Genomic DNA, 23,099 nt, shown 5'->3' with positions numbered 1-23,099 from the left:
AATGCTAAAGCGAAACGTTCAGTTTCCAACTATAGGTTCTGGCCAATTATAGATACCGTGGCTATCATGTCATCGGCCAAATAACATTCTTAAATCAAATAGACTATAGGCTTTTTTGATGCCGTGACATTCTTCTCTTAATAAATTACAGTGGAAATGTTTCAAATCTTCCCAGGGTTTTACCTTTATATTTGGAAAGGACCTTCATTTATTTTTCTTTGTTGATCAAACTGGCCTTGATTGCTTTAATGAGATTTGTTGATATAAAACATGATAGAGGAATCAGCAAATTATAATTGTACATACTTGAAATTAGATCTATTTTTCAGATATTTATTTTTTTATTTCGTGTATATTCATTCAAAGATGCAACTATGAACTATAATTGAAACCAAATTCATTGAATATGAACCCTTTTGAACGTTGATCTCCAAATATCATTTGGAAATATTATTTGGAAAATTGACCCATCCCAAATATTTATTGTACAATGTTAGATTCAAAATGATTTTTCAAAATACTACCTAGAGGAATATAATTAACGAAATTAACTTTTATTTTTTTGGGTAAGTTTTTATTTTTCTATAAAAAAATGGTATAAAATAATTTTAGAAATCCAGGGTTAAAAATTATTAACATAAAGTATACGTCTTTATTGTTTTGAGGGTTGTTTCTACCAGATTGGATCATCATCACTGACTATGCTGCAGACTCGAAGCATGACAAACCAAATACCAACACAAAACATCATCAAGGTGGTGTCATAAAAACTCCAGGGTCTTTCAATCTCATCTGAGTCTTTTAAGAAACCATCAGAGTCAATAGTTCCATGATATGTTGATTTGCTGGCTGCCTGTTGTTTATGGGCACTTAAAATTGAAGAGAGAAATAATCGAATCAATAAATCCTAATTTTTAAAATCACGGTACTAAAACCATTTTAATTATGACCAAATATTTGTCCATATGCAATGGACCCAGATCATTACGCTTTAGAAAACTATGTTATTTATAGTTAGATCTTAAAATAAATCTACTTCTAATGAACTATGAATGATTTGATACATACCTTTTGACTCCGGTATCAGCCTTAATCTTCTCCGGTATAGGGCTTGCTTTCACTGGCTCGACATTTTTTGTACCTGGTTCAAGATTTTTATTTTCAACGTCTTCTAGTTGGAGAAGTGCTTTATTTGTTTTGTCAGTAACGGCGTTTTCAATAACATCTTTGTTTTTGTTTTCGGATTTTTCAAAATCCGTTTGTTCGGATGGTTTCTTCTTATTTTTCTTTTTCTTCTTTTTCGTTATGGTTGAATCAGATTTAGTCTTCACGGGGTCTTTTGTCGCAACACGTGATTCGACTTCTTTCTTATACTTTTCAAGATGCTCTTGAGTGGCTTTGATTTTCTTCTTGAGGTCGATAGCTTCCATACTATACGTGTGTGCCTAAACATGAAAAAAAAAATGGATATTTTTTATGCTTTTATTTACTTTTAAAGAATCTCGTGAAGATATTTAGATTCAAATTGTTTGAAAACCAAATCGTTTTAAGAAAAAAAATTAGTCTTAGCTTATCAATCGACGTGTCAGTAATATCAAAATCCTACCGCCCTTATACTTCGTATCACGTGACTGAGAAGCGCCGAACTAACAAAAATAAATTCAAAGAATAAATCACCTCATCCTTATAAGCATCTTTTTCACGGACCAAAGATCTAAACTTTCTTTTTCCTTGTTCTGCATTGTTGGTCAATTTTTCGATGGCTCTCTTTTGTTGTTCCATCACTGCTTGGTCACTTTTCTCATTCTTCTTTAGAACCGAAATGTCTTCCAATCGTGCTCTGATTTCGACCTCTCGTTGGTTTAATCTTTTCTCGAGGTAGAGCACCTTTTTAAAATGTTTGTCGTTGTTGCCTTTATGCTGATTGAATTCTTCAATTGCAGATTGTAATTCTTTTTGGGTAGATTCTTCATCAGCCAAAGCTTCATGATGTAAGCATTTTGCTTTCTCAATATCTTTTCTCAACGCTTGATTCAAGTCCGTTATTTCTTTAAGTTTGTTATTTTTTATGCTTGATTCCTCTTCATAAGCAGTCTTCACATCCGCCAATTCGTTTGCTTTTGTTACCAACTCCTCAGCATGGTTGGATTCCAATTCAGCTTTGGCCAATCGCAATCGCTTATTTTCTTCTTTAAACAATCTCTCATTCTCCTTCATAACAGCTTGTTCAAGCAGCTTATCACAGGCATCTTTTAACTCGACTTCCTTTCGAGCCAATGCTTCCATGTGGTGCTTTCGTTCATCCTCCTTCTCATTTCGCAACAGGTCGTTCGCCACCTTCAAAGCATCCAGGGCCAATTGGTGTTTGTTGAGGGCTTCTTGACCCTGGACGATCTTCTGGTTGACTTGTTCATTTTTTATTCTTTGAAGTTCATTCACTTCTCTGGTAGCTTTGAAAAGCTTCTTCTTGAGAATTGACTTTCTCCTATTAGCTTCTGCTAGATCAACCCCTTGAGTCTTCATTAAGTTACTTTGCTCCTGTAAAGATTGCTTAGCTTCTTGGTGAAGTTTTCGTTCGATGTCCAAGCTACTCTTTAACTCTTGAATTTGCTCCTGGTCGAGTTCGTACTTTTGTACTTCCATGGAAACAGTTCTATCGAGTCTTTTTTCCAACTGTTCCGTAACTCCTGCAACTTCACGGTCAAAATTTTTTTTCATTGTCGACATTTTATCGTCCTTTTCTACAATAATAGTTTTAGTAGCGTTAAGCTGATGAATCAATGCTTTGTTAGATAGTTCCAAAGAATCGTTTCGTTTTCGCAACTCGTCAAGTATTTTATTACTCGTGTTGTTCTGCTCCTTTAAGCGATCGGCAAGAACGTTACCTGAGTTATCAAGGAGTTTCTTTATATCTTTCTTCTCCTTTTCCGTTCGTGAAAGTTTCTTCTTGAGCACGTTGGTCTGACTTAAGGATTCTTTAACCTTCGTCAAAACCAAAGATTTATTTCTCCTCAACTCTGTCTCTTTAATGTTTCTAAATTCTGCCCGTTCTCGTTCCAATGCTTGTTCAAGCATTGTAATCTTCGCATGTAGCTCTTCGCTTTCCTTTACAATCCTTCCCTCGTTTTCTCGTATAGCTAATTCATCCACAGCATCGTGATACTTATGCGTCATACTGACCAAATCCATTTTATGAGCATTCATTTCGCTCACGTGGTCACGTTTAGCTGCTTGCAACGTTTTCCTGGCATTCTCCTTATCTTGCTTTATCTGTTCTTTAAGTTTTGACAATTCTGTTTTTGTCTCCAGATGTTGCTGACGTTCCAGCTCATAATCAGTGTTTTTAGTGTCAAGGTTCTTTATTAGTTCCTTGATCAGCTCTCGCTCTTTTTCAATATTTCTTTCGATCTCAACACGTGTTTTACGCTCATCACCAATAACTTTCTCAGCCTCCTCAAGGCTCTTTCTCAGATCTTTGTTTAAATTCTTTTCTATGTTCAACAGCAAGCTAAACTCCTCCTTCAGATGAGATGTTGTATCGGTAATCTGGTGCTGAATGTCAACTGTCATCTCTTCAATATGTTGACGGGCGATTCTAAGTTCTTCTGTCAATCCGTCAATGATATTCTGCAAAGCATCCACCTCTTTACTATGCGCAATGTCCGATTTACTGTGTTCCAATAATAGCCGTTGGACATCAGCTTCGGTTGTGACGCTGCGTCCCTGAATTTTCTCATAGCCGCACTTCAATTGAGTAAGTGACGTTGTGATCTCCTCAACACGTTTCAAGCATTTGTTGTGTTGTTGTTGAAAGTCTTCCTTTTCTTGAACGACGACCGACAGTTCCTTTTTGATATCTTGTAATTGATTTGCTTTTTCCGCACCCTTGCTCTTTAAATCGCTGATCTCTTTGAGATGTATTTCGATCTAAAATTACCGTTGGAAAATTATATCAAGATTGAAGAAAATGGCAAAGCAGGATGGAAGCATTAAGATGACTTAGGAATTTTTCTATCTTCGACCATTTTCTGACTTCGAAATTTGAAGAAAGTGAAGGCTTCAATAAGTGGGAGTTCATATCGTTGTAGTGTTCCTGACGAAGGGATAAATAGGGTATTGAATTGTTATGTTCTTTTTGCTATCCTTAGTTACAGAATCTAGTCAAGAACTCCGTGATGGTGCGTTAGTTGACATGCTATTAAGTCTAATACGTTGTTCAAATGATTTGAATACTTACCATGGTTTTCTTGGCTTCGATAGTTTTTGAATATTCATCTTTAATAATTCGAAGCTCTTCCAAGAGAGCCGTTGTATTTTTCTTTGTTCGAGGAGACTCCTTCTCCACCTTATTCTGTGCACTCACAGCGTTTTGATATGCTTCCATCGCCACCTCGATCTCCAAAGCATCGACATTCGCTTCCTTCAAAATCTGAAACAAAAGAAATAATTATTCTAGAGGACCATGACTAGGAGAAATTCCTGAATAAATATGAGCGAGCAGAGTTTCAAACCTTAACAAAAGTGTGCCGATGTGTGATATACTTTTAGACTTTGGAAGGCCCTTATTATATAGTTAGAAACTCTTCTTCCATCTTTTTTAATTGCAGGACGGGGTAGCCTTTCTGTTCAAGCAACATTCTTTTATAAGCGATCAGGTTGCTAAGGCTCGAGGACTCAAATTTGCCAATTTCTTTCATTATCTTTTAAAGTAAAACCTCTTTAGATAATCTAAGCATGGTAGATGATAGCCCCTGACTCAATAGGCATGTTTATGGGTATGATATCAGGGGTGGTCAAAGCAAATTTTCAGAAAGTGAGCTAGAATGCTAAGCAACCCCAGGGTTGACCCAAAAATTGAAGTTACTTATTTAAAAAAAATACTACTTTTTGTTTTCTTACCCTTGTGGGCAATAAGGGTCCTCCGGTAATTAATTTTAGGAGAAAGGTCTTATTCTGTTGTCCTGATTAATTTTTGTTCCCCCCTCTATTTGATTGCCCACCCGCCTTGCTTGCTCAAGAACCACGCCTGGTACTCTCAGGTACTCCTAAAGGTCCTTAAAGATCGTTCTTTTGCATATTTTACTATGAATAGCGTGATTGATATATAGTGACTCTTTTTAGGATACACAGAAGTAGAATTTTCAACCCCGTCTGTCATTTAGTTTTCCAACCTTCTCCCGATTATCAAACAGCTAAAACTATTTGATTGGCAAGCGAGACAAAATGTTCAAGTTGATAAACGTTTTAGGTTCGAAATTTTTACATGTGGAGGAGTAAAGTATTTCTTTAAGGACCCAAGGCTAAAGGCAAAAGTTGATAAACATAACAAAAAAACATATATGAGTGAACAATTTCAGAATCGTTATGTCATATTTTACTAAAAAGATACGATCAAGTTTAAAATACCCAACAGCTTTCGTTTTTGGCGAGAGTATCTGATATCTTATTTCCCAGATCTACACTCCAAGGACTTGATATCCATAGGGCGCAATATTCTAAGGGATTTATTCACCCTGTCTTTTTTTTTCTACTGTAGTTCAAATCTTTTTCTTTACCCCTGCAGGATATTTAGATTCCATAATTTACGGCACAATACAAAGCGATACACGGGATCTTAGGATTTGGAATGGACCTTGTCTGGGGTAAGTCTCAATCTTATTATTCGAAAATCATAATACTTAGGCATATTAACTAACAAATTCAAACAGACGCCCCACTACAGCTATGTCTTTCATGCTTCTCTTGTGCCCAACCTTCTGTGTTGCGCTGGACAAAGTGAAGTAAACATTCACTTGCCAAGTGAATCAAAGCACGCTCGAATTGGAAGATCAAATCCAGGGTAGAAATTAGAAACGATTAGATTCTCAATACAATAACACAACTAGAATCCTAGAACTTGAATTCGTTATGACTTATTCAAATGTTTAGTGCGTCAAGTATTATTTCAATATTTGTATTTTAAAGTATCTCGTAGTGCTATAGGCCCAAAAAGGAAAATTTGTGTTTACCTTGTTTTGAAGGAGTTCATTAGTTCCTACGGATGCTTCTGGAAGAACGTTTCGGCCGCCGTAAATGGTATCTGGAAGAGCGATATCTCTGTAAACGATCAGTGATCGATTAAGCTTCATAAGCTCCTCATATTTGTTATTTCGGTATCCTTCCGACGAATCCATTCCTTGGTGCTCGTCTTTGTGATGAAAATCCTTTGGAAGTCTTGCACGTGAAGACTTTTTCAAATCATCGGCCATCATCGTTTTAACACGAAACATCTCGAGTGATTTTCGACGTTGATTTCTCCTTGTCTATCCACGATCAACTTCCTAGTTGAATTTATTTCTCTGAATGATTTACCATTTTGAAACTTTCTATCATTGCTAAGCCAGATTTTAAACATCTAACGTCAATTATTATAGCTACAAAATATTTGACGTCACAAGATGACATTTTGGAATAAATTAACGTTGACTTGGTAGCCAATGAGTTTTGAATTTTTTGAAAAAAGTACGGATGACGTATTCTGGATGGGAAATAAGTGGCTTCATTTCCCATCCAGGGGCTTCGGATATAACCCCTTTGGGGCTTTGAAATCAATGTTGGTGGCCGCTGTCCATAGTCAAAGTAAGTATTGTCACTTTCAATGACTTCTTCTTTTACGCAATCCGTCAAGCTTTCTCGCAAAGACGGCTTTGCTCTTTTTTTATAATCACAATGAGGCTAAAATATTCCCAGGAATAAGTATGATATAAGAACATTGCTGAACTTAAATGACTGAATTTCAAGCGATTGAAGGGATAAAGTAGTTAAACCCTAAAATACCCTAATTTCATTTGAAAATAGAAACTTGTTTAAAACGTTCTGAGGTAACAGATAGTATTCTTGTTAGGGTAAATAAGCCACAGGAGATTACTTGAACTTCGTAACATTGTAAATTTTATTTATAAATAACTTGAAATTAAATTTTTTGCTAATCACATCAAAAACATGTCATTGGCTCTGGATGCCTTTTTAAAGTGGTTTCAAGTATAATACTGAGAGTCAAATTTGTTGATGACGCTAGTACTTATTATAACATGCTGGATATAACTGATGGCTCCCTGTTATCAGTACACCCCTGTCTCATAGCCTCGACAGAGCTTTTTCTCTCTCAGTGGTGATGAAAATTTCTATCGAAATCCCAATTTGGATAGAAAATCATTCCAGATCAGTTTTGGAGCGCAATCTTAACCGATTAATTTCGAATGGGAATGAAATCATGAGGTAATTTCCCAGTAGGGTTGAAATTATATAAGTATTTTTTCCACCGGATACGATGTTGTGGCCAATAGCGCTCCTCGTCTCACATGTCATAATTGTTTCAACTACAAATTATTTCAACTACGAGTTCCAATCCCACAGTTCATTTCGAAATGATTGGAACACCATTATTACCTTTCTCTTGATATTGTAATTAATTAGCGTGCAAGAGCAATCAACGCAAAGGAGGTTGGGATCGCAAGTCGTATCGAGGAATGAATTTGTGCTGATTTGTTACTATACTATACTATTTTTAGATTCGGTGCGTTGTGCTATTTTTCCAGTTGTGCTGGCGGTTTATTAAAGACATTGAATGTCATCACTCCATTTTCGACTTCGGGTGGGCTAAGTAAAGTAAGTTTGCGACCGCAGTTGAGGGCGACCCGAAAGCTCCCTTTTCGTATAGCTGTCTACCCGAAGGTAGGGGAGGGCACCACTCCTTTCCCTGGATTTCTCCACTTATCCTTGATCCGTCTCTTTAGTTGCTGAGCATCAAGCAGAGAGGCATCAAGTACCATTTTGGGAATCTTTGCTATGACCCGGCTGGGGATCAAACGTAGCTGGATGCTCTACCTTCATGCTACGGTCGGATGGGCTAAAAACAGGGCGGCTTTTGTCTCAGATCTCCTAGATTCAGATCTACCTGTACTGGATCAATAAGATAAGAGAATTTTAGTGACAACCTTTTATCCGCGGTTAAATCAGCCACCCTGAGCGTAATTATTTAAACCTAACAACGTATCAAATCTAATTTGGACGCCCTTCTACTGCTTCCTCGTAATGCAAACGCGACCTCCTCGAGGTCACTCTCTCCAAAATACTCTTTTACGTTAAGGCGATCAAATGGATGACACTTGAGCTGAACTTTGACCGCAGTTTCAAGTGATGGGCTGTACCACTATAGCTGTTATAGAGTTGCATGTAAGAACGTAACTCTTTTTGGTTGGTTGTTTGTACGTTCATGAAAAATAACCGTTGTCTGCCAGCAATAGCTTACAATAAAGTACCTAAATGGTAAAATAAATAACCAGAAGCGTCATGTTTTTTTATTTAAGAACTGTATATTCGACTTTCGCAACAAGAGGCCATCGTCAGAGTGTAAAAATCTATCCAAGTACATAAATATTTATAGATGAAAGTGGTTTAGAGTGTATTTTTAGGTAGGGAATTATGAAATTGGAGTTCTAAATTTAGAATGCGACGGTTTTTTGATAAACTTTATTTTATCGTCAACGATCATTTTAAGTAAACTTTACAAGTTTATCGTGATCAGGGGGATCTCTCCAATCAGTTAAAATTTGATTTTATCAACTCTCTATTGACTTTTTGGCGATGAAAATCACTTTCCTCCAAGATTGTGGGTTGCACCCCTGCTCAAGAACTTTGATTGGCCTGACTGCAATCATGGTTTCATTTTTCATTGGACCGCCAAATTAAATTCCCGGTAAATTTGAATGTTCCTTGGAGTTTTAAGAAACTCTTTATATAAAAAGGAAGTTTACTCGTTCCCCGAATTCGAGGGGGGTGTGCGGTATTTCGGAATTGCGGAAATCGTCCCTTTTTTCTTCGGAATCTCAGAAATCGGACAAAATTCCTTCGGTATTTTGGAATGCTGAAATTGGTTCGGTATCGGGAATCCATGAATTTTTGCCTTGGAATTTCGGTATCATAAATTTTTTATCCCCTCTTTTTGGAATTCATACATGAAAAATAAAATTTGATGAACAATTAGTCAAAATGAGGAAAAATCCCCAAGAAAATCGGTATCAGTATCGGAATTGCAAGTTTTTTTTACGGAATCTCTGAAATTTTAGCAAAATTATTCGGTTTTTCGGAAATCGCAAACCCCGTACGCCCTCCCCGAATTCGTGCTATAAATAAAACAGGTTTTTGATAATCTTAATAGTGTATTTTGGTCAGAATTATCCTTAATCCACCAAATTTGAGTTTTTTAGCCATCCGCCAACCTTTTTCGTCCACCCACCAAATTAATCCTCGCTTTAAAGTCATGACTTTGGAGTGCAACCTTTGGATAAAACTTTTGTACTTTCTGAGAAACAAAGATGATATTTTTTGCTTATGTGTCACAATTTTGGTGCAAAAAATTTACAAGGATCTCAAGTTGTACAAATATTTACAATTTCGAAATTCAAAAACAAGTTTCTGATTCGAAAAAAACAACATTTATTATGATAATTTGGCAGGTAATATTTTATTGTCTCAATTCTCGTCCTCGGTTTGAAGCTGAACCCGAACCCAAACTTAGTTCAAAGATTTTAAGTCATTTATGTTAAGTTTTAATTTTAAATCTTTTTATCTGTACACGCTTTTTTTCATAAGATAGAACACACTTTATAAGAATGTCATGATGAAAATGGCCAAAAAATCAAGAATAATCCTAAGAATATCACCATCATGGAATTTTGCTACTCAGGCTAAGAATGCCATTTTTAGAACATTTTCAATTATAAATTGTCAATTACCCCCAAGTAAGGCTCACTTAATTCACAAAAATGCCATTTTATGCTTGAAACGTTGTACTAAATGTTAAATCTGGTCTGAATTAGGATTCTAACCTAAGAATGCTGTAAGAATATTTTAGGATGATTTTCCCAAAAATTTAAGAATATCCATGATGAAATGGATTTACACACTTCTTATAAAAAAGCGTGTAATTTGGGAAAGAAATTGCACTCCGAAACCATTTCCCCTGGATTATTTAAGTTAGGAACAATAGATTTTCTATTCACAACTTTCTATTTTTCACTGGGATTTCGAAAGAATAAGTTTTCTCCGCGCATTACGAGAAAAAAGTTCCAGACTGGGGTGAAAATATTGTGTTTCCGGAAACCGGCCGGGTGAAAAAAATTAATTTCTGACCTGGCCGCAGACTCGTTAGTAGTTGATACATTAGTATTCAGGGCTTCATACTGTTTGTACATAAAAGTCATCTTTAAAGTACTATTTCAATGATCTTAAGTTATCAAAAATAGCAAAAAAAAAATGTTTTTTCGACCGGCCGTATTAGAGCTTTTTCCTTCACCCTATTTTCGGCTGGGGTGTATGACAGAATGTTGTATTAAGGTATTTCTTTGTGTAGCGACTGAGATGTTTTGATGGTAAACTCTCACTTTTCGTCCAGGTTTATGTGCTCTGACTAAACAAGTGCTCAATTATCAAGCATATTTCACCCATCTCTGGGGATAGTGACTTTTACCAGCTCGAAAATAGGAAAAGGGAAAATCCTAATCATTACTGGGAATTCCAAAAAGTGGCTTTCACGCACTGATCATGTTTTCAGAGGTTTGGAGTAGCTCCTACCTTTAAGCAAACTTTGAACTGAGCTTAAGACGATACTGTAGGACGAAAATTAATTTAAATAGGGGGTATAACTATGGACTGGATCTAGTGGTATGGATTTGCTGCGTGTTCAGGCGACACCGAACAATGAAGTCTATCATATTATACTGGGTCACTTATCTGCACCATTCGCAGTCTATCAAAAAAGCCATAAGCGGCCTCGGGCTATGCCGTTACGGAATCGTACTTGCCGGAGTGTACACGCTTTTTTTTATAAGAATACACTTTATAAGAATATCCATGATGAAAATGGCCAAAAAAACTAAGAATATGCTAAGAATATCATCATGGAATTTTGCTACTAAAGCTAAGAATACCATTTTAAGAGCATTTTCAATGATCAATTATCCCCAAGTTAGGCTCACTCCTTTTACAAAAGTGTCATTTTATGCTTGATGTACTAAATGTTAAATCTAGTATGAATTAGGATTCTAACCTAAGAATGTGCTATAAGAATATTTTAGGATGATTTTCCCAAAAAAGCTAAGAATATTCATGATGAAATGGATTTACACCATTCTTATAAAAAAAAGCGTGCAGTCTGGATCGTAGACCTCTACAAAACAAATACGTTTTAACACATGTCAGCAGCCTATTGTTAGAGCAAAATATATGAAAGTCGCTATTCATGGAAAATCCATTTGCAGATATAGAAGGTGCCGTAGTATAGTGGTAGTCGATCTTGGCTTCTGTGCAGGCGGCCAAGGGTTCGATTCCCACTTACGGCAGTTCCCTTGGCAAGTGAACGTTCCTTCGCCCGGGTCAACCCAAGCCATGTGAGGGGAATTGGGTAGTCAGTTCAAGGTGCTGACGGGACGCTCATTAGTAAGCGTCTATAGTTGCGAGAATAGGCTTCTAAAGTCTCCTGCAACTCAACCAAATAGAAATAGAAATATATCTGTGCTGAAAGTATTGATAAAGTTTAAAAGCATTAATTAATCAATAAAGGTATTTTAAAAATCAATATGATAAAAACAAGTTTTAACAGAATATGCAATCTAATCACAATAAATTTATATTTCCTAAATGATAATTGATAGGAAAACCTGGAGGGGATTTTAATCAAGACAGTTTTCAATCACTCTATGTATACAATGAGGGATGACGTCTTTTCATTGATGATAAGCAGCAGTGGATTATAGGAATGATTTAAAAGACATACATTGAATCTAAAGGGAATTTAAAACAAATAAGGCGATGCCTTAAATTTAAAGGGAGTTGGACCCAACCTTCGTTGATCTTACGGAGACTGTCATACAATTGTACATTTGAATATTCTCTATGAAACGTTGAAAACAGTTGGAGACATTTTGGTGTAATTCTATCAAGAGTGTTTTCAAACTTTTTAGTTAATATCCAAGTAGATAAACTTTCAAGATTTTCAAGATCACACAATATCTCCTAGATTCTTAAAAGAATATCAATTACTGCATTCTCTATCATTTAGAACAAATGAAGAAAATTTTTCTCCCCTTCGCGTACATAGCACATATTTTGAGAAATTCTATTGTTGATTCTGCTTTGTCAGCATAGCGGTGCGCTTCCCTTCTATATCATGAAAAAAAATATCTTTAACATTGTTGCACAAAAAAAACGTACAAGCGGAGTGAGCAACCAAATTTTGAGGTCTAGGGGGCTACTACGGTGGTTTTTCAAATCTCAATCTTTAGAAGGGCCACAAGAAAAGCTTTCTTGGCTCTCTTTACTGTTTGCCCCTCCCCCTCAAAAGGTCTTCACTGGAGGGGGAGCTCGCCCATAGAATTTACAACTATTAGTATAATTTTTTTACACGAACTACCGCGTTGCAAAGTCGTAACGGGGAAATAGAGCATATCACCATCATGGAATTTTGCTATTCATACAAAGAATGTCATTTTTAGAGCATTCTAAATTATAAATTGCCAATTACCCCCAAGTAATAAGAATGCTGTAAGAATATTTTAGGATGATTTTCCCAAAAAAGTTAAGAATATCCATGATGAAATGGATTTACACCATTCTTATAAAAAAAAAAAGCGTGTAGTCTTCCTTACCCCCAACAACCATCAAGGTTTATTGATTTTACGACCCTATTAGATATTTTTAGATTTTGAAAAGTAATCCTGGCCAGCAAATAAATTGTACCAGTAGTCCCATTTTGTCTTAGTGAGTGACTGAACTTCTCCGCATCCAGTATTATAATTAAAACTAGATGAAAAATCCAGAAAGCGAAATAGCTGGCTTAATAATTTTCCATCAAGTCGAATCCTCGAATCCAGAGGTAGGAAAATTTTTATAGAAATCTTTTTTTTACTCGAGGCAAAAGCTTCATACCTTGTACTAAAGAAAGGGAAAGGTCACGCAAAGAAACTTTACGAGAGAAATGTAAATTAAGCTGATTTCATTTTCATCAGGCTCAATTTAGATTGCGGTAAAAATCAGGGCTGGGAATTCCAAGAATAATACTGCATAAATCAGCAAATAACAAAATTCTGTTTCCAAGAAACACGCAATCATGACGTAATGTTTTCGTTGATTGACACATTTATTCAAAACATTTGGTAACCATTATTAGCGGCAAAAAGTATGTGCGCACAGTGTTTTCCAGGCAAAGACCCCCGGAAAAATGAATAATTCCTTTCGAAGCCCCTGGTGTCAATACAAATTCTGCCACCAATAATGGCAGCCAAGTTTTTACGTCACATGTATTGTTTATGCGTAAAAAAAAAGACTAGCACCCTATTAGCGCCGCCCATTTAACTGGAAGTGCATTTTCCCAATTTCCCAACTTTTTGAGTTGTAAGGCCTTCTTATCTATTTTCGTTGGTCTTTTCAAGAGAATCAATCTACCTCACACTTCGCCAAAGTTGTCATATCTTTTCGAATTTGCTGATCGTTATAAAGAGTTTCCTTAACCCTATTCATATTAGGCTTTTAGGGCGGTTCCGAACTAGGGGGGGGGGGGGCTTTTCTGTACAACCTTTTAACTTTTAATCTAGTTGGTCTTTTTAGATGACGGCACACAAGATCCTAATAAGATAACTTATTATGACAAAAAATGATTCACTCATCATGTGAGTAAAAACCGAAAACTTTCTTTGTTCTTCTAAATAGATATTCTATTTTGGACTAAAAAAGTCCCCTGAGTTTAAAATGCTTATTTTATCCTAAATTTTCAATAAATTACAGTTAGTGAAAAGTCGGGAATTTACAGAAAATTTCATGTTCAAGGCTTTATTATTTCAGGAGTTATTAACATTAGTTTCCCCGTCGAACAGAAAAAGCCCCCCTCCCTCTAGTAGGAAGGGTCCAGGCTTATGAAACATTATATAAAGCTTTTACATCCCTTCTGAGGCAAAATTATGGTCAACTTTTAGCAAAAGATGGTGCATTATTTTTCTTCATCCTCAAATAAAATAGAGAAGCTAACATACTAGGTCGGTAAAATTAATACTCCCATGCGTTATTTAATGAGATTTAACTTTTGTGGTTCGAGTAAATTTCTGTATTTTCCGAGAAAACAAAAATGATTTATTTTTACATTTTTACACTACATGTCATTATCGTCTAGTCATTGTTTTGATGCAAAATCAGGAGGCCGTTATTTAGTAATCTCAAGTTCACGAACAATTTTTAGGCACAAAAAACCCTCGCATGTAGGCTAAGAAATTTGGTTTCTCTATTTTTAATTAAAGCTTGTAATTTTTTTTACATACAATTTAGGCCTAATCCTTCTCAAAAAAGTTTCTTTGAAAACCTATTTACTTTCGAACCACATGCGGCTACGTCCCACGAAAGAAGCTACGGATCCTAAGGGTATACATTTTGACCAATCTTGGAAAGATGTACCCTGATTGGCTTTCGCAAAAAATTCTAGCTTGCTTTGATTTATCCAATGTTATAATTTCTTTCTGTGGTATAGGGATATGGGGCTGCTTTGGCCTACAATAAATCAATCTGACGTTTGCTGTAGTTAAGGTGTTTTGCTAAGGGTCGAAAATTGGGCCCTACCTCGGAATCGATTTCAAAATGACGAAAAATGTGAAAAAAACAAGTATCGCATCACAGTATTTCTTTATTCAGTATTTTGGTGGTAAATTTTCGCTTTTCCTTAAGTTATCAATTATCAACCGTTGTTCTGATTGAGGTTGCGATCGGTTCGAAAAGGGGAAAAACCTTGGTCGTAGTTCTTTTAACCTGAAGGTTAATCTGATCTATCCTTCAGTCATTTCAACTCACGAATTATTTTCATGATTTAATCTTTGACATCAATAAATGACTTTGTACCGTAAATCTTATAAATCATCTCGATTGATTGTTATGTATTGAAAAGCTTACTTTATCGCTAGAAATCCCGAAGAGTGGCTCTCAGCGCAGTACTGTATGTAATCATATTTTCTGACATTGATCTGAGCTTTAGATGATGTTTAATAGGCTTGTAGGACGAAAACCAATAATTTGAGATGTATGCTTGAGGGTTTACGTGTGGGATCTGATCTCAATATGCCACGTACATGAAAGGGAATCCTACCTTAATATATTATAAAAGAATTGACACCATATTGACCTTTTCGTTATTTATTTATTCATCACCGCTTTGTTTGCCGTCAATATTTGACTTTCAGTTCTCCGAATATCATAATCATTTTCCTTTTTACTAGTAACCAAACGGTAGAAAGCTCATGCAGAGATAATGTACAAAAGTTCAGACATTCTAAGAAAACCTTTTTGTTGAATTTCTTTGTAGCTCCAATTAACGTCAATGTCACTATTGACAACTTTCTTTGGCGCATCAAGTCTATTTATTTGGACCAGCAAGACATAAACATATTTTGAATTATAACCAGACTTGTTTGTCGGTTGTTAAGGTACTAATGATTTGACCACGCTATTTTTCTGTAATGTAAGAGGCAATTTAGTTTTCCATTAAATTTAACTGCATATTAATCACCGAAGGTGATTTGACTCGCTTGATTTATTGGCAGTTTTCATATATCCTGCCCAGTGATTCCAATAAGATTGTCTTTTTTCTTTTAGCGCAATTCTTACAAAACACATCACAGCTTCCATGATTGGGTCTCTTATTACAATAAAAGGGGCCCCCCCAGCGGTTTGCGTGAATGCGTGAATGGGCTTTTTTGGTTGCGTGAATGCGTGAAAATCGAAAAAAAATTGCGTGAATGCGTGAATTGAAAAAACTTGCGTGAACGTGAAAATCCATATTTCTATTGCGTGAATGCGTGAATCTGCCCTGTTTTTTGTGTGAACGCGTGAATTTTTCCTTTTCACAGTTTGTAGAAAACCCCAAGGTGCGCACCTATCCCAAATTCAAGGGATGCCAGGTGAAGGTGCACAAAAAAATCAGCAACTTTCAAATTCTCTATTTTATAAAACGATTCATGATTTAGATGCGCTTTCTAGCAATCTAGACACTTTAAATTTCCAGATTTTTTCGCTCGGGCTAAACATGTATTGGCCCTCGAATCTTAAATAACTCTAATTTGCCCCCTTGAAAGTTTTCTTTAAGATAAAACCATGGTTATGCATGATGAGTGATCCAGGGTTAGGGCCAACCAGGGCCAGAGCCACTGGGGGCAGGAGGCGGCCATGACTTCACCACGTTTTTGCAAATAAAAAGAAACCTATTTCAAAGAGATTTTTACCCATGATGTAGACTTTCGATAACCTGATTTCTTGGCAAAATTAGTCTGAAATGGAGTCGTATTTAAGCACATCAGAGGGTTAAAATAGAAATTTTCTCCTGTCGGCGCAAAACATGGTTGCGCCTCCTTAGTCACTATGTTTTCGACCCCTCCACGTTAGGAAATTAATTCGCGAGCCCTGATTAAAACCTTTCTTTTTAATTTTTTTTGATCGCTTCGCTCGCAACAAATGTTCATTCTTTTACCTCATTTTACAGCTATCAAGCGATCGTACCTTGCCTCTAACGAACAGAACGAATTTAGACTACATTCTTTTTCAATGGTGTTAAAGAGAACATTTTTTAGCCAAACGCGAGTGACAGAAATGCAAAAATTTCCTCTCTGCGTAAACCATGGTTGCGCCTCCTTACCCCTGAGCTAAGCATCATGGTGTCATACTCGAGTTTGTTTGACCTATTTTTGATAATGTTTAAACTATTTTTTGTACAAAAATTCGCCTGCGGCGCATATCTTTTCACTTACTATCGCGATACGTTAACTGCAGAAGCTTCACCTTTTCCAATCGATCGTGACAAGTTAGAAGAATCAAATATTTTGCGTGATGGCTGTGATTAAAGTTGAAAAATTACGTAGCGCTTTCTATTTGGGGGCTTCTTATGACGCTACCAAACACGGTGTTTTATAGTCAGGTCTACAGGAAAAAATTAAGAGTTAAAAGTTTTTCTCAAGTGCATGACCAGATCCGGTCGAATAATATCTCGAGTACAGCATTGTCATACTTTTTTATGCAAATCGAACGTTTTACTCCATAATGGCGGAAATTACGTAAATTAGGTAACTTAGCGAAATGTGCAAGACCTCTATTTTTGACATTTTCCCCGATTTTTCCGAAAATTTCCCCGATTTCCCAAAAAATTGGGTTTGCGTGAATTTCGAGAAAAACTTGCGTGAATGCGTGAATTGCGAAAAAATTTTGCGTGAATGCGTGAAATTTGGGTCCGCTGGGGGGGCCTCATAAAAAGTTCAAATGAAATGATAGTTGATCCGTTGAATATTCTTTTACGCAAACAAAACATTAGATTCCAAAATAAACTTTATTTTTTGATATACACACGTCAGTCCAGTTTGTTTACACTGTCCAAGGACACTTGTATAGCGTAGCTGGACTGAGTATAACGGCTATTTCTCTTTTTCTTTTTAACACATGTCTGTCGGAGTGAATCCGCAAACCCTGGTCAGCGGTTGAGAATATTTTTTTCAAATTAATTGAAATAATCAGTTGTTGCAAAGTTTATTAGTTTTCATAAGGGACTTTTTCGCAAGATTTTATATTTGACTTTATCTTGAATGAAGATTTTTAAAATAAAATATAAGTTTGATCAATTTATAAGCCAAAAACCTTGAAAAAAGGGTCCTTCGAAAAAGTTAAATTGTAAATTACGTAAGTTATTTCAAGGTGTAACAAATATTTTAAACAACTCTTAGAAGGTTGAAGTTGAAAATGACGAAGAAAAAACGAGTAAAAAATAGCCTAAACTCGCCTAAACTTTCACTAAAGTACCCAAATCTTATAATGGCTATAGCAAGATGTCGAACAAGGAACGGACTACATCATACTACAGCTGCTAAAAGCAAAATCTAAACATCATTCACGAGAAAGAGAATTTTCTCTTTTTTAATGATTTAATTGTATTAAGGTGTGATAAAACTCATTATAAAGTAATTGTTCGATTGTTGTTTTCTTGTTATTGCAATCATGTCAAAGGAATTTCATAAAATATCTTTAGCAACAAACTTTCCGTGCTAAATTCATCTGTCTGACGATGGTTTTTCATTGTTAAGTACTTTTATTAAAAAGTATTTCTGATTGGTTGAAAAAACATGAGGAACGACCTCTTATTGGTCAAAGAAAGACAATATCTATTATCACGACGACACACATGGTTCAAAGAAAATAAATTTGTGCTCAGTCCAGCTACGCTATACAAGTGTCCTTGCACTGTCACGTTTTTACTGGCATGAAAATTAAATGAAATTCGTCTTTTGCCCGTCCCTAATCACCCAAGTAAAAAGATGGTCACAAAAAAAGTTTACCAAAAGATTAATTTCTTTGAACATTTATTTTTTTTTTTTAAGAAAAACCTAAAAATTGCAGACCAATTGCCTTTCTATTTTACATTCAGTCATCCGTAGCTTATTAAAACATTACCTTAGTTTTACATAAGATTCCACTTTCCACAATAAGATTTTTTTGCCACTTTACTATAGGACTTCGAGTTGAGAAATGAGCTTCGGAAAGTTAGGCAGTTTTTAACTAATTTCCAAAAAATTTGAAAAAATATCTTTAATTAAAATACTCTTGTTCGTATCAAAAAATATGAAGAGAGATACCCAGCTTGGATACAAATATTTACATTTCAAAATATACAAATATGTACAAGAAAAAATGCGTTGAATAATTACAAAGTTTAACGTCCCGTTCCTCCTATCCAGCGCAAGACACAGGAGCGGGACAACAAAATAATTCATTCTACTCCATAGAACGTCAAACTATTCTGATAGAAAATAATAGGAAAACATGAAAACTCAAGACTCCAGAATTGCTATTACACTGGTGCAACTTTGAACCCCAAAGCCATTCACTAGAAAGCAGATGAATAATAATGTTAGGGGCCATCCATATAGTACATACGCAGTGAAGGGGGAGAAAGGTGTTTAGTAAAAGTGTACGTCTATTGTTTGAATGACGTCATTTCTATTGTTCTCTAAGTACAAGGGGGGAGGGGGTGTCAAACATTTGGAAAATTTTTGCGTACGTACTATATGGATGGCCCCTTAGTATATTATTGTTAATTGCTTCTGGGAAGATACAATCGTCTCATAACAAGATCTGGGTTCGAGGTTGATTAAACGAGAACACGTACGATTGGTTGATACGTCCATAATGGATTCAGTTATCCACCGTTAAATTTGAAGTGAAATCAAAAGTTAACGATGAGCAACCTGATCAATATCGGATCTCACCTCTCGCTTGTGACGTCATCAATATGTTGCTGTCCTGTTGATGGTTCCGGAGAGTCTTGAACTCGGTTTCCTACATAATTGTAACACCCCTGTCTCAGTGCTTAAGCGTAGGATTTCGTTTTAAAAGTTTTCTCGTTGCTTTGAAGTTGTTTTTTCCTCTGAATCTCTACGCCGGGTCACTGATACAAGGGTGTATTTTGTAGTTAACTCTCTCTAATTCGAACATTCGAGTCTTTCTATAATTCGAACTAAAATATCGGTACCCTCAGCCATCAGCTAATAATTAGTATAAAATACGTTCTATGATTCGAATCTTTTTCTAATTCGAGGAAAATTCTTGGTCTCTTAAAGATCGGATTAGAGAGAGTCAACTATAAAGATAAACCAGCTATGACTTACCTCACTAAACTAACTCACTTGTAGTAGTTTGATAATATATGAAAAAGGTTACACATCTAAAAACAGATATTCTAACTATCATCCAGGGTGTCCGAGAAAAAAAGATTGGCTTTTCCTCAGACGTCTGAATATTTTCTATGTACATTAAAATAAAACAGATATTCTAACTATCATCCAGGGTGTCCGAGAAAAAAAGTTGGCTTTCCCTCAGACGTCTGAATATTTTTTTCTATGTACATTAAAATAATGTTTGGTTTTAAATTTATAAAAGTTGATGTATGAAAAATTGATGCTTAAAAAATTGATGCTTGACTTTAAATCTATAAAAAAATTAGAAATTATGAGAAAAATCGCTACTTCCTATTCCTACACAGCAGTAATATGAAAAATATGAAAAATGTTAAAGAACTTAAAAATTAAAAAAACTTATAAACAACATATCTATCCGCAGACACGTGTTTCGTCCTCCCCAGGACTCATCAGTGCGGCTCGGGTGAGCGAGCATGAAAAGTTTGAATTTCTTTTTTTTTTCGTTTTCGTTTTAGTTCTTTGCTCTTACTAATAAAAAATTGATTTTTGCGCCGAATGAAACCTCAGCCGTGTAAAGGAAATCCTTTAAAAAGAGACTGGAATCGAGTCATGTGATTCCCGTGCTGCATTTCCATTGGTTAATTGAGTTTACAAACACCGAAACTTGCTTTATCTTTATACATGCCAAAGGTCTGCCCGCTCTTTTTTGTCTGGATGCTCAACATGTCTCCTTCATCCAAACGCACAATCTCTGAGATAGACAGGGAGCATGCTCTCCCACAAATATCTTTCGGTCGAGTTGCAGAGCTAATGAAAATTGTTTCTTTATGTAAACCTTTTCTGACCACACCATAATCTAAATGTTGTCCAGCGTAATTCTCATTGCCCTTGAAAAACATCTGTAAAAAGATAAAAAAAAACAAAGAAATTACGTTTGAAATTTTTTTAAGCCATAGAATTCACAGGAATTCACACCAAGAAAACCGGCATTAGATTTAAAAAGCTATGATACCTACCCTAACTTGTATCAGGTAGTAGCCAGCGATTTTGATAATGACTTCTCGACCTTGGTAGAAACTGATGTTTCCTTGTCGTAGATTTTCTTGCCAGTGATTGAGTGCTGTATCGGTTTGGCTTTTGTCTAAGCCCCCACTACCAACAACCTTGATCATAACTTTGCCAAAATTGTCATAACCCTGAAAATTAAGAATCGGTCATTTTGATATTTAAGCCACGCTTTATCAGCAAAACTATAATATAACGCCTTGTTGATCTGACTTGACCAAAAGTTTTCTTTCTTCCAGCTGATAGTTAATCATGGGGTAGAAATTTTAGAGGGCGTTTCCAAAGGGCGTTTGCAGTAACTTCGTTACTTTCAGTTTTTGTCAATTTTATTGCTGAGTTTTTGTATTTTAAATTGATTAAGGGAGAATTGAGTTAAAGTTAAAGTGAGGTATCCAGTGACCTTTGAAATTAAATCACATGTCAAAATGCAAGCTGATAGCTTGTGGATCTGTTTTATTTTGAATGCAAATACGGGCAAGGTTTCATGCTGTGATGTTTTGACCTGTTTAGGTATCTCTGACCTGTTTTTAAGAAAATTTGTTTGTACACGAATTTCTAGATGTTCAATTCTTTAACGGACATACATTTGTTTGAATTTGTTTGAACTCTTACATTTTAAGTTGATCGTACATTTATCACTGTCAGAGTTATCTGAAATACTTCTTTAAAATATTATATTATTGAGAATATTCTTAACACTTTCAATACATTCTTACAACTACTACTTACAACGATGCTTAAGGGGTGCTTATAAGGGCGGTTGAATCGAGTTTTATATGTTGATTGGATAATAATTAACATAATTTATGCGGAAACCATATCAAATTTTGTGATTAAAATTATGTTATTATAGGAACAATGACAACATCGTGAGTCCTTTAGTGTCATTCCCCACAGGGAATCTTACTATTTGTTGATGTGGCCGTAATTATAGTATGCAGTCAATGAAATCTTTTGTTGTTATGATATCAGAAAACAGAGTCTTGGCATTATGCCAACTTTTAATCAAAAGACTGACAGTTATAGGGACTACAGAAAGATTTTTATGTTTACAGTATTCGCAACCTACCTTATCAAAAGCGAAAGAAGTTCCAGCCTTTCTTTCGCGTCCTGTATAAGCTGGCTTCGTTAGTTTGGGGTTCTTTTCAGCATATTCAAGATCTCTACTCTCAATCTTGTTTCTCAAATAATGAATTTCACGATCATAATATTCATTAGATTCTTTCATTCGTTCGTAAACATAAATCACCAAAACGATCAAAGAAATCAACAAGATGGTCAATAATACTCCCAGAATTGTTCTCTCCCTATAAGCGGAGTGCTTTCCAAAAAAGTATCTTTCAAAGGCCATGCTAAAATGAGTTTCCCCTTCCATTTCTTTAGCAGATTTTGTATTTCGTGAATTTTCCACATCTATGAAACTGGAGTCCTCTTTTCCGCAATCTCTCACCAAGGGAACCGTATCGCTGCCAGTGCTGGAGGTGCTTGCTCGTTCATCCCTTTGTGAGATTAGGGATGTCTTGATTGCCTGGTTCTCTTGAATGGTATCCATCGTGTAAATCCAGCTTTATGGTATTAATTTTGCCTCTTATTAATGATTCATGCAATGATGGCGAAATATTTTTTTAGCTCAGGTCGTTTATGTTTTGAAAGCTCTCCCGCTTTTCTCTCTCTTTCCTTTAGCACAACACTATATATGTCTCCTTCCCTTTACTGTTTGAACTTGTCTGAGCTTGCTATTTTACTATCACTTGTTCATGCGTGCTTTACTATATATCGCTCTGTCAATACTGTTATTGTGAAGTAAGGGGAATCCCTTACGCATAAATTACGTATCCAATTGTCCCTTTTTCTTTAATCATATTACATTCGTTTCTCTTGTCTTATTGGATCTTATTTTGCGTTATTGCATACTGTGTGAAACAATGTAAAAAACTTATTTCAGCTTTTAGTTTCGTTATAGCCAGTTTCGGGGCTATCATAAAAACAAAACTTGTCATTTTATCGCTTCCCTGTTCACTAAACGTTATACATGTGATTTAGGCCCCATGCTTGATAGCTCTGAAAGTTACTTTCAGTTTCCCCTCTGTTCTCTCTATTCGATCGTCGAAGCTGACAGATTTATAGAAGGTTTAAGATTAAGACGAAGGGACCAACTTTAGTAGCCAAATATTGTTAGAACCTTAAATAACTAGGAAGCAAAACTTTAATGGAAACTTTTCTCGGGAGATAAACATTACACTGCATTAAATCTTTTTGTCTGGTAAATGCTTATCTACGTAACGG

At 35.7% G+C, this 23,099-nt stretch overlaps 2 protein-coding genes across 2 annotated transcripts; both read right to left on the bottom strand.

Moving 5' to 3' along the window:
• Positions 1 to 568: 568 nt before the first annotated feature.
• Positions 569 to 6,339, bottom strand: LOC136799614 (uncharacterized). Its single transcript, XM_067056337.1, has 5 exons — positions 6,009 to 6,339; positions 4,238 to 4,429; positions 1,678 to 3,927; positions 1,069 to 1,445; positions 569 to 869 (listed from the first exon to the last, which is right to left on the bottom strand). The coding sequence occupies exons 1-5, from the start codon at positions 6,267 to 6,269 to the stop codon at positions 674 to 676; spliced, it is 3,276 nt and encodes a 1,091-aa protein (XP_066912438.1). The 5' UTR covers positions 6,270 to 6,339; the 3' UTR covers positions 569 to 673.
• Positions 6,340 to 20,355: 14,016 nt separating this feature from the next.
• Positions 20,356 to 22,562, bottom strand: LOC136799465 (uncharacterized). The gene is made up of 3 exons (XM_067056177.1): positions 21,883 to 22,562; positions 20,765 to 20,944; positions 20,356 to 20,647 (listed from the first exon to the last, which is right to left on the bottom strand). Exons 1-3 carry the CDS (start codon positions 22,363 to 22,365, stop codon positions 20,387 to 20,389), a joined length of 924 nt encoding a protein of 307 aa, XP_066912278.1. The 5' UTR covers positions 22,366 to 22,562; the 3' UTR covers positions 20,356 to 20,386.
• Positions 22,563 to 23,099: the final 537 nt, after the last annotated feature.

The sequence above is a fragment of the Clytia hemisphaerica genome, unplaced genomic scaffold (genome assembly GCF_902728285.1).
Source record: "Clytia hemisphaerica strain Z4C2 unplaced genomic scaffold, Clytia hemisphaerica genome assembly, whole genome shotgun sequence".
NCBI lineage: Eukaryota > Metazoa > Cnidaria > Hydrozoa > Leptothecata > Clytiidae > Clytia > Clytia hemisphaerica.
The sequence above is the reverse complement of the archived record's forward strand: the minus strand, read 5'-3'. Positions and strand labels throughout refer to the sequence as shown.